Source organism: Phacochoerus africanus, chromosome 2 (genome assembly GCF_016906955.1).
Source record: "Phacochoerus africanus isolate WHEZ1 chromosome 2, ROS_Pafr_v1, whole genome shotgun sequence".
In the NCBI taxonomy this organism is placed as follows: domain Eukaryota; kingdom Metazoa; phylum Chordata; class Mammalia; order Artiodactyla; family Suidae; genus Phacochoerus; species Phacochoerus africanus.
Window position 1 is genome coordinate 258677698 of NC_062545.1, and position 16675 is coordinate 258694372.

Below are 16675 nucleotides of genomic sequence, written 5' to 3' on the forward strand. Positions count from 1 at the left end.
GATCCTTGTATATGTATTTTCTTTTTGTTTACATGTGTGTGTTTGTTTTGTATGATGGAGATTTGATTCGCTCTCTCTCTCTCACTCTTTTTTTAATGGCTGCGCCTGCGGCATATGGAAGTTTGAAGGCCAGGGATCAAATTGGAGGTGCAGCAGAGCCCTACATCACAGCCACAGCAACACTGGTTCCTTAACTCACTGAGCGAGGCCAGGGATCAAACCCACATCCTCACAGAGACAACGCTGGGTCCTTAACCCACTGAGCCACAATGGGAACTCCAGACTTTCTCTCTCTCTCTCTTTTTTTTTTTCCTCATAGCTTATAAGACCTTAGCATTCTCAAGGTTAACCTTTAACTTTTTAGATGATACCCTGAGACCCACACATGTAGAAGGACAGGCCCAAGTTCCCAGGGAAGATTATGAGAGGAATCATATAAGAAATGCGAGGAAAAGCACTGATTTGAAATGACCTCCTGCAAAAGGTCTGACCCATCTCAAGAACATCTCAGCTGTTCCTCTCCTTTTCCATCATAGCTCTTTTCTGTTCGCCAGTCTGTACTTGTGGATGCCTATGTGATTACTCGACAAGTCTGCATACACCATCACACTAAGCTCCTCAGACTCCGCCTTGTCTGCCTTCTCGTCCCAGAGTGCTTGGTGAATAGCAGTTGCTCAGTAAATATTATTTGAATGAATGATGGAACCAACAGAATGGACACACAAGAAACTCTTCCGTTTGAAGAATCCTACGTGTCTGTCATGCTTCGTGCTTTCATATTTCTTTTCGTACTATTTGCTGTATCTGTCATTGAGAATGAGTATGTGTGTGGAGCTGATTTTCCTTGAGGAGATCAAATGGTGGAGCTGATTTTCGTTGAAGGAAGCGAATGTTCATACTGTTAGAGTCTTTGCTCTGTCGTTAGTGAAGCTCTCAGCCCAATTTACACATCTGTTCTAAAGTGGTCTGCTTTTGATTCAAGAGTCTGTGAGATCCCACCCCTCAAGCCTGCCTTTGCTGTCACCTTCCCTAAGCTCTAATAATACCTGGCAGCTTATCACAACCTAATCATTCTGGGCTTCTATTCTCCTCTGAACCTTTGCTTCTGTTCCCTCTACATGCAATGCCCTTCGCTTTAGAGCTGCCTTATTCTTCTAGACTCCCCTCCAGTGTCCCCTCCTCCCAGATTTGTTCCCATGAGAATTCCTCTGACATCTCTGCCACTGACACTTGTTATCTGTTCTTTCTTTATCGACATCGAAGACTTTCTCTTCTACATTAGAATGTGGGCTCCTGGAATAGACTCTTCCTGCGGAGTCAAGAACAAAATAGTAATATTTCGTCAAGCTGAATTTAGCTCAACCTCTGAGATCCGGCAAAACACGCGTGTTCCTTTGTCTTTTTCCAGGTGTGTCGAACCAAGGTGATAGATCTCAGCGAAGGCATTTCTCAGCACGCCTGGTACCCTTGCACCATCCCCTACCCGTACTCCCAGGTGGCTCAGACCACTTTTTGGCTCCGGGTAAGTCAAAGGTTTGAGAGCCTTAGAATCCCCAGCCCACCCAGGAAGCACCGCCTCCCATGACCCTTCCTCAGAAGGACTTTGTCTTTCCACTGAGGGTATTAAATGTAAGGACAAAGAACACCACATTTAGCAGTGGGCAGCTCCCTGCAATGGAATCCTTTGATTGCTTTTCGGATGCCCTCAGGCACTCTGGTTTTGGCTAAGAGTTTAGATACCTCTTGTCTGTCTGGAGCCACCATCAGTGTTGCAGGCCCTTACATTGTCTCCTTAAAGTCTTCACTGATCCCCACAGAGAGAAGTGACCATCCTTTCCCTTCTGTCCTCCATGTATGGTCATCTGCCAGCTGGCTCTTGTCACATGGTATTCCATGGTAGTCTGTGGGCCCATCTTCCTGAGTATGGGTTGTGATTATATCATGCTTTTTTCTTTTTTTCATTTTTTTTTTTTTTTGGCTTTTGAGGGAAGCCCCCACAGCACATGGAGGTTGCCAGACTAGGAGTTGAATTGGCATTGTAGCCGCTGGCCTAGGCCACAGCCATGGCAACACCAGATCCGAGCCACGTCAGTGACCTACACCACGGCTCATGGCAACACCGGATCCTTAACCTACTGAGTGAGGCCACTGATTGAACCTGCGTAGGCCACAGCCATGGCAACACCAGATCCGAGCCACGTCAGTGACCTATACCACGGCTCATGGCAACACCGGATCCTTAACCTACTGAGTGAGGCCAGGGATTGAACCTGTGTCCTCATGGATACTGGTCAGATTTGTTTACACTGAGTCACAACGGGAACTCCTGTATCACGTTTGATGTGTATGTTACTGACCTATGTTGAACTCTGCAGTCCGCAGAAACGCAAGGGTGTGTCTTATTTACTTTTCCCCTTGGCACCTAGTGCAGAGGTTAGCATGGAGAAGTGGTGAGTAGTAGTAAGTGCCATTGTGTGCATTTTCTGTGGTTTTAGTGTGCGCCAGACCCCTTATCTTGGTATCTGACAAGAGCCTCACAGCCACAGCCATTCTTTTTTTTTTTTTGTCTTTTTAGGGCTGCACCCAAGGCATACAAAGGTTCCCAGGCTAGGGGTCAGATCAGAGCTACAGCTACTGGCCTACACCACAGCCACAGCAACACTAGATCTGAGCTACGTCTACCACCTACACCATAGCTCAAGGCAACACCAGATCCTTAACCCCTGAGTGAGGCCAGGGGTCAAACCCGTGCCTTCATGGATCCTAGTCGGGTTTGTTAACCACTGAGCCACGACAGGAACTCCTCACAGCCATTCCGTGATGTAGCTGTTTGTATGTCCACTGCTTGGAGGTGAGGGGACTTAGGCCCAGAGCAGCACAGCCACCACTGGACGTCACGCAGCTTGGAAAGCCAAGATTAGAACAGTTTCTGATCTTACAGCCTGTGCTCTCCTCTCTGAGGTCTCACTGCCTCCCTATCCCCATCATGGGCCCATGACAAGCAGTCCTGCTCCTGAAATGGAAGATTCTCCTCTAAGCCCCTGCCTCCTGGCGCTTCCTCACTGTGTGACTGGCTGCATGAGCGACCCTCTTATGTTACCTGCATTTCAGGCGTACTTTTCCCAGCCAATGGTTGCTGCAGCTGTCATCGTCCACCTGGTGACTGATGGGACCTATTATGGGGACCAAAAGCAGGAAACCATCAGCATCCAGCTGCTTGATACCAAAGATCAGAGCCACGATCTAGGTGAGCATATGGCCTGGGTACCCGTTTCCACATCTGCCCAAGGCTGGTTTTAAGGATGGGCTGAGAAAGAGTTCTTTCCTCCAGTTTCCTCTCTCTCGCTTCTCTCTTCGCCATGCTGGTTGCCTTCGAATCGGGATGGGTTTGTGTGTCCAGAGAATCCTGGGTCTGACAGGTAAGGGGATCAGGGCTTCAGGCCAAAGTCCCCTCTTCATTGGCTCCCTTCTGCCAGGTACCTCTACCCTCAGGCACCCCAGAGGACCCTCCAAAGACCCTTGAAAGGAGGCTGAGCAAAGGTTGTTCCCCAGTGTCATCACCTGAGACCCAAAGGGAGCCACTGAGAGGGTGCCAAGCAGGAGCAGGAGGAGAGCATGGCAGCCAGGTTCTCAGGGTGGTCACCTGCTGTTCTTTACCCTATAGCCAGGGTAAATGAGCTATTCCTTGAGACTCTTGTCTCCATTTTATCACCTCCATCCCAGCCACCATTCCCTTCCCTCTCCTGCTGGATGGATCCTTCTTCTCCATCCTTCTTCCTTCCCCCTTCCTTTTCAAGGCCTGGGAACCTGTTCCCCTGTTCCTTGTTCTAGAAGGAACTGGGAGCTTCCAAGTGAAGCACATTTGCATTCTACTTGGACTTTATATGGCTCACTCTTCTGTGTCCCTCTGGAAAGCCACCCCTGATCATGAGTCTCCGTCTCCTCTGCAGAATGGGTATAGAGGTTCTTCCCTCCCAGGGCCACTCCCAGGTTCCCTAGATTGAAAAAAATGAGAGTAGGCTTTTTACCCTGGGAATGGCCAACTTCTGTGAATTATCTCCATCATCTTTATGACTAACCGGGAAGGCGGCCTGAAAACTAGCAACGCAGACCAGCAAAGCCCTACTGCAGTGTGGGAGGGAAGTGAGGGCTGGTGATGCTTGGCCAAGGGGTGGCCATTGGGGGGAGGGGCAGGGCCGTGGGCCCTAAAGGTGAAGGGAAAGCCGAGGGGGCTGTGAGGCAAGAGGATTGGGAAGATTTGGAACCAAGAGAAAAAGGCAGACAAAGAAACTTTCAATCAAACTCCAAATCCCCACCGGCCACCCAATGGTGCTTTTGTGCAGTGACATGAAAGGGTCTGGGGGCTTCGGGAAGGGCCCGTTGGGGAGGGCGTGACTGGCCGTGAGTAATGAGCCTGGCCCCTCGGCCCTCTGTCTCCCCTGACAGGCCTCCATGTCCTGAGCTGCAGGAACAATCCCCTGATTATCCCTGTGGTCCATGACCTCAGCCAGCCCTTCTACCACAGCCAGGCGGTCCGTGTAAGCTTCAGTTCACCCTTGGTCGCCATCTCGGGGGTGGCCCTCCGCTCCTTCGACAGCTTTGACCCCGTCACCCTGAGCAGCTGCCAGAGAGGGGAGACCTACAGCTCTGCCCAGCAGAGGTAAGCGCCCTGGGTCTGCTCACCAAGGGGAGACGAGGGATTCTTGAACCAGGAGTCCTGTGTGTTGCTGTAAAGTCTCGGGGCATATCTCCCTTCTCCCTCCGCTGGCCTCTGGGCGGCTCTGCCTTTGGGCATGGGAAGCTCCCATCTGTGCACTGCAGGGGTAAGAGGGGGAAGCAGGACCTTCTTCACCTGGCTCACAGTCCCAGAGCTGACGGTGGCTTGCAGGATAGCTGTGGGGACATCCCTGTTCCTCTCTGGGCCTCAGCATCCTCATTTGAACAAAGAGAGGAGAGGTGAATTAGCTCTCTTTCAGCTCGGAAATACTGGAATATTCTGCCTCCTGATCAGGAAGACCAGAGACACAACCCTTCTAAATTTAGGGGGAAAGGGGAGGATTACCACCTGCCTAATCCTAGTTCACTGTGTATTTCAGGGATGGGTAAGCCTCTGCATCTTCCCCAAACCTAGCTCCTGAAAGGGTCCCCCAGTGGTCTGAGTGTCTGCCTTCTAACTGCATGACGTCTCCAACCAGCGCCTTTGATCTGGCATCCGCTAATGCACCAAGTTTGGAGCTAAGAGAGGATGCTGTTTCCTAGAAAAAATATGAGCTTTAGTGATACTCCTACCTGGGTTTGAATCTGCCCTTTTCTGACCATGTCCTTGGACAAGTCACTTCAGTTTCCTGAGTCTCGGTTGTCTGTTGCAGAATAAACGAGTGATAATATCTACCCTATACGGTGGGCATGGGGATTAAAAGGTGCACCGCAGATGCAGGTGCTCTTGCAAACTGTTAGGCCCCTTGAAAAGATAATGTATGGATAAAGAGTATTTGGTGCCACTTTCTGATGTGATGGTGGCACTTTTCTGTCCAGAATTCTGCATCAAGTTCTCAGAGCTGAGCTGAAAGTAGCCTCAGAGCTCACAGAATACGTGCAAAGTGTCCAAATTTCCATGCTACCTTCTAGATTTTCAAAAGGGGAAGGACGGGTCCCCCCACATAGCATCTCTTACTTTTGTCTTGGGGTCTCAGTGGGCTCCCTGAGAGCAAGGGCCTCTGAAAGGCCATTCAACCCTCTGCCCCGTATACCTGGGAGCAGGGGAGGACAGAGGACTGGGGAGGGGGACACCAGCCTTTCCCACGCCCCTGCTACCACAGAGGACACAAAAGGTGGTTGCAAAACCCACATTGTTTTGCACCCACTGTCTTTAGCTTCTGTTGTGCAAAGCCTGTCGCAATCCTTCGGAGGCAAAAGAGCTCCTTAAATATCACTCATTGTTGTATTTCACCCTGAGAGGGCTTTTTCCTCCCTAGCTCTCCGGACTATAAAAATAAGTTAATTCTCAGAACCCCAGGAAACAATGTCAATGGAAAATACAAATCCATCAGACCTTCTCTGCAATCCTTTGCCATCTTCAACCAGTCACCAAGACCCCCCGCCTCCGCCCCAAGTTGACTGAGGCCAGCCCTGGCTTCTTTGAATCCTTCATTAGCAGTTCCTGAGCCAGAAGTCAATAGGAAGAAGTGTTTAACCTTGGAAACCAATCAATCAATAAGTATCTGCTGAGTTCTTTGACCTGTTGCGGAAAAACAAGGAACCGGGGCAGAACCAGCTGCCCTGTCTCTGACTGGTTTCGGAACTGGGAGCCAGACACGCCTCCTCTCTGGGCCTCGTCTTTCCGTATATCGGATGAAGATGGAATGATGTTCTCTGTGGTTCCTTCCAGTTCCACAGTCTGTGATTCCTAAGAGCTGGGAGGGAGGGAGGGAGGGAAGGGGAAGGGACCCACGTTGATTTCTTGATCTTATTTCATTATCACCCCTGTCCTGTGAGCTATGGACAGAGTGAATGAGTCAAGGCCAAGTAGGCAGCAGGAGGTGAAGTTCTGCTTTGTCTGCACCCCTACTGCCCCCCAGAGCCACACTCTGCCCACCAGGGCCAGGCACACCCAGGGAAGAAGACTTTTCATGGCTGCTCACTTGCAAGCACTTAGCCAGTGAGGCTGAGTAAAGTGATGGAAATGCAGCTAGTCCAGGGCCGGCTGGCTTGGCCCTGAGCTTGGATGGGGTAGGACAGGCTGAGCCTGCAGGACTGAGGCTTGGGGCTGCTTGGCCCCTCTAGGATGCCTGGGGGTTGGGGTGGGAGGACAGCAGCTGCCACCTGGGCACTGAAGAGGCATTTACCCAAACAGCCAGGACTGTGCAAATGTGCAAATGCATTAAAACAAACAAACCAGGAGGAAAGAAAAGACAAATAAGCAACAACTGTACAAGACATGGGATGTTTTTCTTCATTCTCAAAACACCAAGATAAATAGCATCACTTTTATGGCAGGGCTTTCAGCCAGCTCTAGTAGGAACACCCATTTTTCTCTCAGCTGCATCCCAGGTAGTAGAGTGTGGCTTTCCCTTGTCTCCCCCCTTTCTGTCCCCCTCCCACTCCCCCTCCCAGTCTCCTCCCCCTCTAGTCTCTTGCTGACTCTCTCTCCTCCCTCCCTCCTCTCTCCCCCGTTTTCCCTCATTTTCTTGCTCTTCTCCTGAGAGCAGCGTTAGCACTAGTGAGCTGCCATGGGAGAAGCATCACTTGAGCAAAATCAATCCAGGCGAGTGTGCTCTGACTAGGTTCAAGGGTCTCTGTCCCAGGCTGTACTTGGAATAAATTCAAAGGCCCAGGAAAACAGGATCAGGTTTCAAATGAGCGGTCCAGTTATGGAATTCTAGCCAAGTTCTAGCTCCCCCGAGTTAGGGAAAGGGGGGAAAGATGGGGAGCCCTAGCGATGGTGGTGGGGGAAGTTACGAGGCTTCTTCAAGAAGAGGATAATCACGAATTGAGGCCCTTGTATCTGTCTGTCTGTCTGTCTGTCTCTCAAAGACATGACACACACAGCAGCCACTGTCCATCCTAAGATTCAAAACAGAGATTGGGCATTTTATTATAAAATTCAGTGGGCCATGTGTTTAGAAAATTAACTTCTTTCCTTTCCTCCTTCCTTCCTCCCTCTCTCCCTCCCTCTCTTTCTTCCTCACTCCATTTCTCCTTTCTTTCATTCACCTCTTTTATGATTTGCATTCTCTTTCTTCTTCTGCCTCAAACTCTTCCCGTTTTGTCCTTTGCCAGCGCATCCAGAAAGAGGCCATTCTGATAGACAGCTAACTTGCAGAAGATCGACCTTCAGGGGAAATCAGCTCTTTACGTGACTAGAATAACTCCGTCCAGCCAGGGTGGACTGAGACGGGTTGTTACTCATAGTGGTGTTAGCAGAGAGGGGCTTACGTGCTGGAGCTGAGGTGCTTAGAGTCTCTGCACTGGTGGAGCCCGCACATGGACCATCTCATTTGATGACTGTAAAGGAATCCTTATATAAGCTTTGGAGCCTACAAGGAGGCTTCTCATGGCTGGAGACCACAGGCCTCAGCTTGCCATCCACAGGCTCACTCAGTGTCCCCAGCCCTCTCAGAACATCTGTTGGGAGTCCCTGGCCTGGGGGATATATATACCTGCAGATGGAACGTCTCTACCTAAGCATTTGAGCATCTTTAACTGTACGGATACTGCCTGAGTCTTCTCCAGAAGCTGTCCAGCTCACTCTCCCAGCTGCGGGCTATCAGAACTCCTGTTGGTCCCTGTCCTTGTCAGTCCCTGTCCTTGTCAGTCCCTGAGGTTATGGTGTCTATTTGTTCCCATTCTAGATGGGCTCTGACATTATATGTCTCTGTTGTTTTGACCCCTGAAAGCTGGGAGGCTCAAAGAGATGCTTAGGTACTGCCCCTCATTTGAGGGTGGGAAACCTAAGGTCCAGGCAGAGGAAGAGTGTTTCCCAAAATCCTCCAGCAGGTTGGGAGGCAGAACTGGATGGCATTTCAAATCCAGCCTTCAGGACTTCAGGGCAGAGCTCTTCCCTCCTCTTCAGAGATGTCAAAACAGCTGTTCCAGAGGCTGGACTAGGCCACAGACAACTTGTGTTTTTTGGCCCTCATTTGTTATCTTCTTGAATTAGCTGTAACATTTAACTATCCAGGGACTAAAGATTAAGGGCCAAGGTTCTTCCTCCTCTTTCACACCTCAGAAGATTTGGAAATACCAGGCCTTCCTTCCCCCTAGGCAACCCTGGACAGGATGACTCCCACTGCTCTGGCTGTCAGGTGGCCTCCCCCTAGCCACATCCCATTCAGCTCACCTGGTCTTTCAGATGGTGGGCGGCCCCAGCAGCTGCTCACTTTGTGTCCCGGTGCTGCACCCACCACGTCACCAGCTCCCATCTAAAATTCCAGGGTAGGAGAGCCTTTTAGGATCACTTCCCACAGGAGCCTCATCTCTGGGCAGAAAAAAAAAAAAAAAATGCGTTCCCATTTTGATAATTCTTTGTCAATCCCTCTTCTCAAGTAATCCTACAGTGTTTGTGCCAAGAGTATTTTTCCCTTGGTTTTCCAGTGTTGAGTGTGCTGTCTTTTTTGCTGTCCCCATCTGAGCAACTCAGAATGATTCATAAACAACCTGCCTGTTATTATCTCTGCTGCCCCATGGCATAATTGCAGCTAAGTAATAGGCCACAGGAGTTAAGCCACAGTCAGGGCACAGAACCGGGAGAGGAACCCTCTCTGGCCTTCTCTACCCCAGTTGAGGGGTACACAACCATCCCCCATTATGCACGATCAAGGGCCCTTTCAGCTGACACAAGAGGCAGCAGTTGGAGGGCTGGCTGCAGGATCATGTAAGGATTTTCCTCTATATGGAACTCGAGTCTCTAAGTAAAAAAATTATACATGTATAAGAAGAAAGGAAAATTCATAAGTATCTGATTATCTTTGCAATTCATAAGTATCTCACATCTTTGCCCAGGTCTGAGAATTTTATTGGAAAAATTACCTATGTCCCTTCCCCCATTGGGATCAGCCACTTTTCTTCCTTCTGAGAAATGTCTTCTTTTTTTTTTCTTGCTTTCTTTTGTTATTTTGATTGACCATCCATTCCTGGTAGGAAATCTCCGCCCCCCCCCCCCTTCTTTAACAAAGCCAAAGGCTTTTGTTTTGACTTCTGTTTTTGTTTGTTTCAGAAATGACAGAGCTGTGTCAGGGAGTTAGTTGGGAGGGGCAGTTAGGCTCTTGTTTTTCAGTTTTGGACAGTGTGTTCACACAACCCTTTCCAGTTCACAGGACAGCAAAGGGATGAGCAGAGACTTGGGATAGACAGGCAGATCCGCATGGGAATTCTGTCCATGCCTAGTGCCTTTGGGCAAGTGGTGCTAGTCTCAGTCTCTTCTTGAAAATGGGAATAATAATACCACCCCCAGGAGTTGTGGGGAGGATGTAGATAAGACAATGTAGGTGCAACACAGCTGCTGATACCTGGAACCTCTACTTCCTTTTCCCCTTTTCATCCTGTTTTCAAGCCTGGAAGCCAGGTGCAGGCAGATGTGCTGAAAAGGCAGGGATGCTGCCTTCCCTGTGGTGTGTTCGGGAGAACACAAGTCCCAAGAAATGTCCCATGAAGCAAGCTTACCAGAGCTTTGGAAAATGATGCATTCCTCAATCCCTTCTTGAAACCCACCATGTGCATTGGAACATTCAAGGTTCTGAGAAGTCCTGCAAAGAAGAAAACTGACTGACCCAATGCTACCCTCCCCTCTCCATATGAGCGTAGACCCTTTGGGCCAGGTAACTCATAGGACCAGGGGATGTTTTCCTTTCATAGTAGGAAGAGCCAGAGTAGAGAGACTCCCTTCTCATGGAACTTCATAGTTTCCAAAGTATTTCTCATGCATTGGCCTTTCGTTCTCTCCCTTTTATTTTTTCCTTTTTAGGGCCTCACTCGCAGCATATGGAAGTTCCCAGGTTAGGGGTCTATTCGGAGCTACAGTTGCCAGCCTGTGCCATAGCCACAGCAGTGTGGAATCTGAGCTGCTTCTGCCACCTACACCACAGCTCATAGCAACACCTGTTTCCTGACCCACTGAGTGAGGCCAGGGATCAAACCTGCATCCTCATGGCTACTAGTTGGATTCATTTCTGCTGTGCCACAATGGGAACTCCACATTGGCCTTTCTCTTCTACAAATACTCTGGGCTCCAACTTGTACTAGACCTTTGCACATGCTCTTAACTCTGCCTGGGATTCCTCCTGCTCCCAAAAGCCTTTGTGGGCCTGATCCTTTCATTTCATCCAGGACTTAGTTCAGAGGCCCCTCCCATGGCTGCTTCCCCTGACCCGTCTGTGTCCTGCCGCCCTCAACCGTCACCCTCTCTAATTTCTCCTGGTTTTCGGTGCCCTTGCTGCACACATCAGCATCTGAAACCAGCTTGTCTCCTATTTCTCTTTGGCCCTTGTCCTCCCTCCACAAATACATGGAGTGATGGGAATCATCCCTGGAATCCCCAGTGTTTAAAACAGAGTCTGCTCTGCAGCAAGGCCCCCAGGCAAGCGCATTGAGTAGATGAGTCAGCGGCTGACCTGTCACTTTGTTTTGACAGTCTTATTAGAGAGAGAGATCATTTTATCACCTCCACTTGACAGATGAGGAAACTGAGGCTCGGGGTGTTTTGGAACTTTCCACGATTAAATAACTGATACATGGCAGAGCTGGGGCTGGAGCCAGATTTGCCTCCTTGCTCAGCCCTGTGCTCTTTCCATCCAAGAAACCAAGTTTCTCAGTTTATCCTTTTCCTACAAAGAAGAGCCTTAGTATGCACAGAAGGAAGGAGGGTGCTGTTTTCACCTTAATGGCCCCACAGCCCAGAGAAGCTCAGAGCCCTCATCTTTCAAAAAGAGTTGTTCCCAGAGCCCCCTGGTCATCATCAGGCAGAAGCCTGCGGGCCTCCTGGGAGTGCAGAGAGAATGGCCAAACTGTAAGGCATAGGTCAGAAGACCAGCTTGGAAGCTGGTAGCTTACAGAGTAAATCTCTTTAAATTGGAACCATGTGGCTCTTTCCCCCAGCGCTTACACAACGTGAACAGATGCATTGTTTGGTGTCAAAGACCTTGCGTTGACTCCACAGCTCCAGTCTCCGCGTGGCGCAGCGCAGAGGCCATCAGGAGCAGGGAAAGGGGCGGAGAATCAGGACATCTCAGCAAGTGTCACTTAATGCCACTCCCCCTGCATTTCTGAAGGCACGCGTGGAGAGACGGCAAAGCCCACATCCTTGTGGATCTGAGACCTGAATCAAACGCTTGCCCTTGCCCGGGTATCTTAAAAAGTGAATCTGTTTGTGACAGGTTTTGGAGATTGTAGCCTCTCACTTCCCTGCTTACCCCACTTTAATGCTCACCATACTTTTGAGCAGGGGATAGAGAACTGGAAGAAGTAACCGCGTCCCTGTAAAACCCTCAGCGGGGTATCCTGAAATGGGCATCAAGAAAAAGACTGGAGAACTTCTTCTTAAGTTGGTTTGGCTACTGACTGCTCCCTGTGCCCTAGATAGAAGCAGGAAAACCTTGAAGAAAGCCTTGAGGCTCTGGATCCGACCCAGCTCTCTGTGCACGCAGTATGCCAGGCATCGGGGTAGACTGAGTCAGAGACACAAAAATTAGAGAAAACTGCCTCCAGGAGCACTCAGTGTTTGAAATCAGCCCCTAGACTGCAGGGCACTTAAGTGTTAGGGCAAGGCCTTTTTTTTTTTCCAATGCAAACCAGCCGAGGAGAAATGGGCATTATCTGTACCCTCAGGGAAGTTCTAGTCCAGGTGCAGGGAGAGGTTAACAACAAGGACTGTGGAGCCCCACATCTGGATGGGAACTTAAACAAGTAACTTGATCTCACCGGTCCCCGATTTTTCCAACTGTAAAATGAGTAACACTTAGCTCATAGGGTTGTCGCAAGGATGGGTGAGCTCATATATATAAGCAGTCAGTGAATGGTCACTAATGTTTCTGCGTGACGGTAATATGAGGGGAAAGATCGTCTAAGCTTGGGGGGTTTTATGTTGTTTCCGTTTCCTTGAGGGTTAGCACACATTCCAGCACTTGGTGAGCACCCAGGACCTGTGCTTTGCGTGAAGCAAGAGACCACAGTGCTAGAAAAAGGAGGCCTCAGGGCTGCAAGGGAGCTTGCCCAGGAACATGGGAAGAGCTTCCTTTAGAAGCTTCCATGTAGCTCGGACCCACAGAACGGGTAGAAATCAAATTAGCAGGAAGATCGGAATTGCAGCTGCAGCAAGATGAAAGCATTGTCTCTGCACAACTTCATGAACAATGCATAAGTCACTTCGCAGTTTGTAAAAGGCTTCAACATTCAGCACCTTGGTGGAATCTCAGGGACCTCTGGGTTGGCCAAATTTAAGAGTACGCTGAAGTTCAGAGAGGTGAGGTACCTTGCCCAAAGTGAGACGGCTTCTAGGTAATAGAGCATAGATTTATTCATAGCATTAGCTACCATTTGTTGAGTGCTTTTACACGGCAGGAATTCCACTCCGTGCTTTTCCTGAACCATCTGATTTAATTCTCACCATGACCCTCAGAAGTTATAAAATGGAAAGAGCCTTGCATTCAACTCAGTGCCTGGTAGATAGGAGATTCAACGAATACCTGCTATAATCATAATAATCTCCATTTTGCAGAACTGAGGTTCTGTAGGGTTTGAAGATTAATACAGATAAAGTTTTTGGGCTACAGCATTTGAATCCTGGTTTGTGTGTTTCTGTAAATTGTAAAATTGTGCACTTGGTAACAAACCTGGACCACTCCCTCCAGAGTCTTGTTCACTCTGTGTCCTGGTTCAGCATCCTGAAACTTTGGAGAGGAAGTTCTCTTCCAGCTGGAGCCCAGTGGTCCTACAAGAAAGCACCCTCTCACCCTCTTGCTCCTTTCCTTTCCAGCTGCGTGCACTTCGCCTGTGAGGCTGCTGACTGCCCACAGCTGGCTGTGGAGAATGCTTCTCTCAACTGCTCCAGCAGTGACCACTACCATGGTGCCCAGTGCACCGTGAGCTGCCGGACAGGCTATGTGCTCCAGATACAGCGGGATGACGAGCTGATTAAGAGCCAGGTGAGTATAGGGGCTGGACAGGTGGACTTATGATGTGGCAGCGTGTTGCTTCAGCCAGCGTGGCTGTGGGGTCTCAGGTGGGGTGGGGAATGACAGTTACTTAAGTCGGAGATTCGGGGATCCCAGGTACCACCATTGGGGGCCCCAGCAGCAGGCTCCACCTTTGTGCTCCAGGTACACATGCACGTTCCTCGTTGCTGGAAATGCCTGTTTGTACAGAGCTTCTGGGCTTGAAAAGGGTCCCACTGGGGAGCTCTGGGGCCGTCAGTTGCTTGTTTTAGACACCTGCTTCTGTGTGTCAGACATGGCAGGTCTGAACTCCTGTGGAAACAATTAAGCTGGTTTTGGCAGTGAGGGACCTCACCTCCCTTTGATGTGTGCTTAAGAAAGGAAAAAGTGTCCTTTGCTTTTAAAACCCCAGATCAGCATTTGGCACCCCCTGTCCCCTGGGAGTTGGTGGCTTCCTCCTTGAATGGAAGCCCCCAGGCGGCCATGACCATCCCTCCCTTGGCTCTCTAGCGGGGCCTCACCCTTCCACCCACATAGCCCTGCTGTCTTCTCCTTTGGTTCATGTCTCTGTCGACCCTTTCATTTTCCCAACCTCATTCCTTCTTTGCATCAACCCCTCCCAGCTATTGAACCATCACATCTCAGACTAGGGAGGGGCTCTTAGAGCAAGCTTTGGGTTCAGTGCCAAAGGGACTGCTCAGAAGGAAAGGGACTTGGCCAGAATCTCATAGCACGAAGGACAAAATCCAGTTCTCCGATCTCTCCTGGTGATGCCCAACTTTAGATGCGGGCAAGAAAAGATACAGAAACCAACAGCCAGTGTGCCCCTGTTGTGCCCTGTTTCAGAGGCTGTTTCGTGAAAGAAGTCATCAGACCCTAAGAGATCTGAGTCTTAAGATTCACATCAACACAGTGGAGATAATGACCCAGGAGACTCTCCAGACAGCAGTGAAGAGCCCAGCCATTGGGCTCAGTCCCCACTTATGCTCTTTCTGGCTGTGTAACTTAGAGCTAATCACTTACTGTCTCTGAGCCTCAGCTTCTGCATTGGTGAAGTGAGACCTGAAATACCCACTTCAAACAATCGTTGGGGTGACGGAGGGAGAGCTAAACACTGAGCATTGATCTCCTGGTGCCTGAGAAGACGCTGTGCTGTGGCTTGGGGGAGAAGGGTGTTTCCCCATGGGGGACTTGGTCCACTCCTCCTCACTGTACCTGCCGCTGCCTTTCAGACAGGACCCAGTGTCACAGTGACCTGCACGGAAGGCAAATGGAACAAGCAGGTGGCGTGTGAGCCAGTGGACTGTGGCATCCCGGACCAGCACCACGTCTATGCCGCCTCGTTCTCCTGCCTCGAGGGCACCACCTTCGGGCGAAAATGCTCCTTTCAGTGTCGTCACCCCGCGCAGTTGAAAGGTAATGCTTTCTCGGTGGGAAACACAGAGGCCAGAGGGGGTTTTCCAAGCTTTTGATTCCTTTCTACCCATTGTATGTATGTAGACTGCCTTGCTCTGTTGCCAAGCAGAAAGTAGAGTGTGGATGAGTGTGACGGTGGCATCTCCAAGAGCTTTTAAATCTTGCCAAAAGAAAAGAGAGAGGAAGGAAGGGAAGAAGGGTAGAAGGAAGGGGCAGATTCTAATGCCACTGGATGGGATTAGAACCCAGGAAGCCTAAGAGGTAGGTAGTAGTAGTTATGTCATTTTCACAGAGGAGGAGATCAAGGTTCAGGGAGTTGAAAGAACTCGTCCAAGGCCATACTATTAGAGGTGGGCTCCACTGTGGGCCCGGGTCTTTCTCCAAAGCCCACTGCTACTCCTTAGGAGGGACTGGCTCAGAGAGGAAGTGGTCCTGGACAGGAAGGGCTTACTGGGACTCCTGAGCTAGGTGCCAGGAGGATTAGGGTGAGTAAGACATAGTCTGGCAAACTGGGGAAGAGGACACATGTTGGAAATGAGGGAGAGGCTGGCCTGGACCATCAAGAATAGAAAGGCTCTTGGAGTTGATCAGGACTAACTGATTAGTGGAAAGATGGTGAAACTGTGGTCTAGTGAGAGGAAGGAAGGAACTTGCACAAAATCTCAGAGCAAGTTAGTGGCGTTATCATTATGATGTTCTTGGCTTCTAGTTTAGTATAGGATTTGGACACTATCACCAATTCTCAGAGGTTGCGGGACCCTTTCCTTTGCTTATTTTACCAGAGGAAACATTGCCCCTTTATCAGATACCCAAAATGGTATCTCACTAAGCATGGGTCCTACCTTGAGGTCTAACATTCTATAAAGTGGGAATGAATGGACTTCCATGGAGTGTGGGGGGTTTGGAGGGAGGTCTGCAAATTCCTTTAAACTTAGATGTCATATTATAAATTCATGAGTTTGAGGCATTTCGATGATTGGAGAGAGTCCTCAACTAGTGTCCTCCAACTCTCAAGGAGATCCAGGACTTCAAAAGATTACTACACATAGTAAGACTCAATAAAATGTATTGACTGGGTGGCTGGATACACTGATGAAAGTCATACCACCAGAAATGTTTCTTTTAAGAAATGAGTGGAAGACCCAGCAATCTCACTGAACTGCCCGAAATGAAAAGCAGGAAACACTTTTGGAATACATTTTTTTAGGTCCCCTCATTTTTTCTGTTACCCAGGAAGATTCGATTATAAAAGTTATAGACATTTTATTTGAGCTGCTGTAAAGATATAGATCTGAGAGAAGTGAAGAGACCAGTGGAAATTGTAAACCCTCCATCCTTCTGAGCCCTTCCCTTGGCCCCATTTGCCCAGATGTGGGGCATGTTAGTAACTCCAGACTTGGAAATCACACTTCACCTCTCTATCAGTGGCCCTTGGGAAAGGGAGGTGTATAAATTAGTATTGATTATTCCATCCCTCATTGTGGCTAATAATAATCCTTCATCAGAGTGATGCAGAACCTCCTACTATCGTTCCTCTGCTGACTGTGGTAGAGGGGGTGGCCCTCTGTGTGGATGCGGCCCCAGAAAGACTCATTTTGATCATTGTCGATCCT

The 16675-nt window shown here is 49.5% G+C and overlaps 1 protein-coding gene across 1 annotated transcript in view; it reads left to right on the forward strand.

Moving 5' to 3' along the window:
• Nucleotides 1-16675, forward strand: part of PAPPA (pappalysin 1) — a 238624-nt gene that overhangs the window by 170718 nt on the left and 51231 nt on the right. Inside the window, exons 11-15 of the mRNA XM_047768261.1 lie at nucleotides 1409-1522; nucleotides 3112-3247; nucleotides 4447-4660; nucleotides 13469-13637; nucleotides 14879-15062. Coding sequence (XP_047624217.1) covers nucleotides 1409-1522; nucleotides 3112-3247; nucleotides 4447-4660; nucleotides 13469-13637; nucleotides 14879-15062 — 817 coding nt within the window. The remainder of the gene's footprint in view (nucleotides 1-1408; nucleotides 1523-3111; nucleotides 3248-4446; nucleotides 4661-13468; nucleotides 13638-14878; nucleotides 15063-16675) is intronic.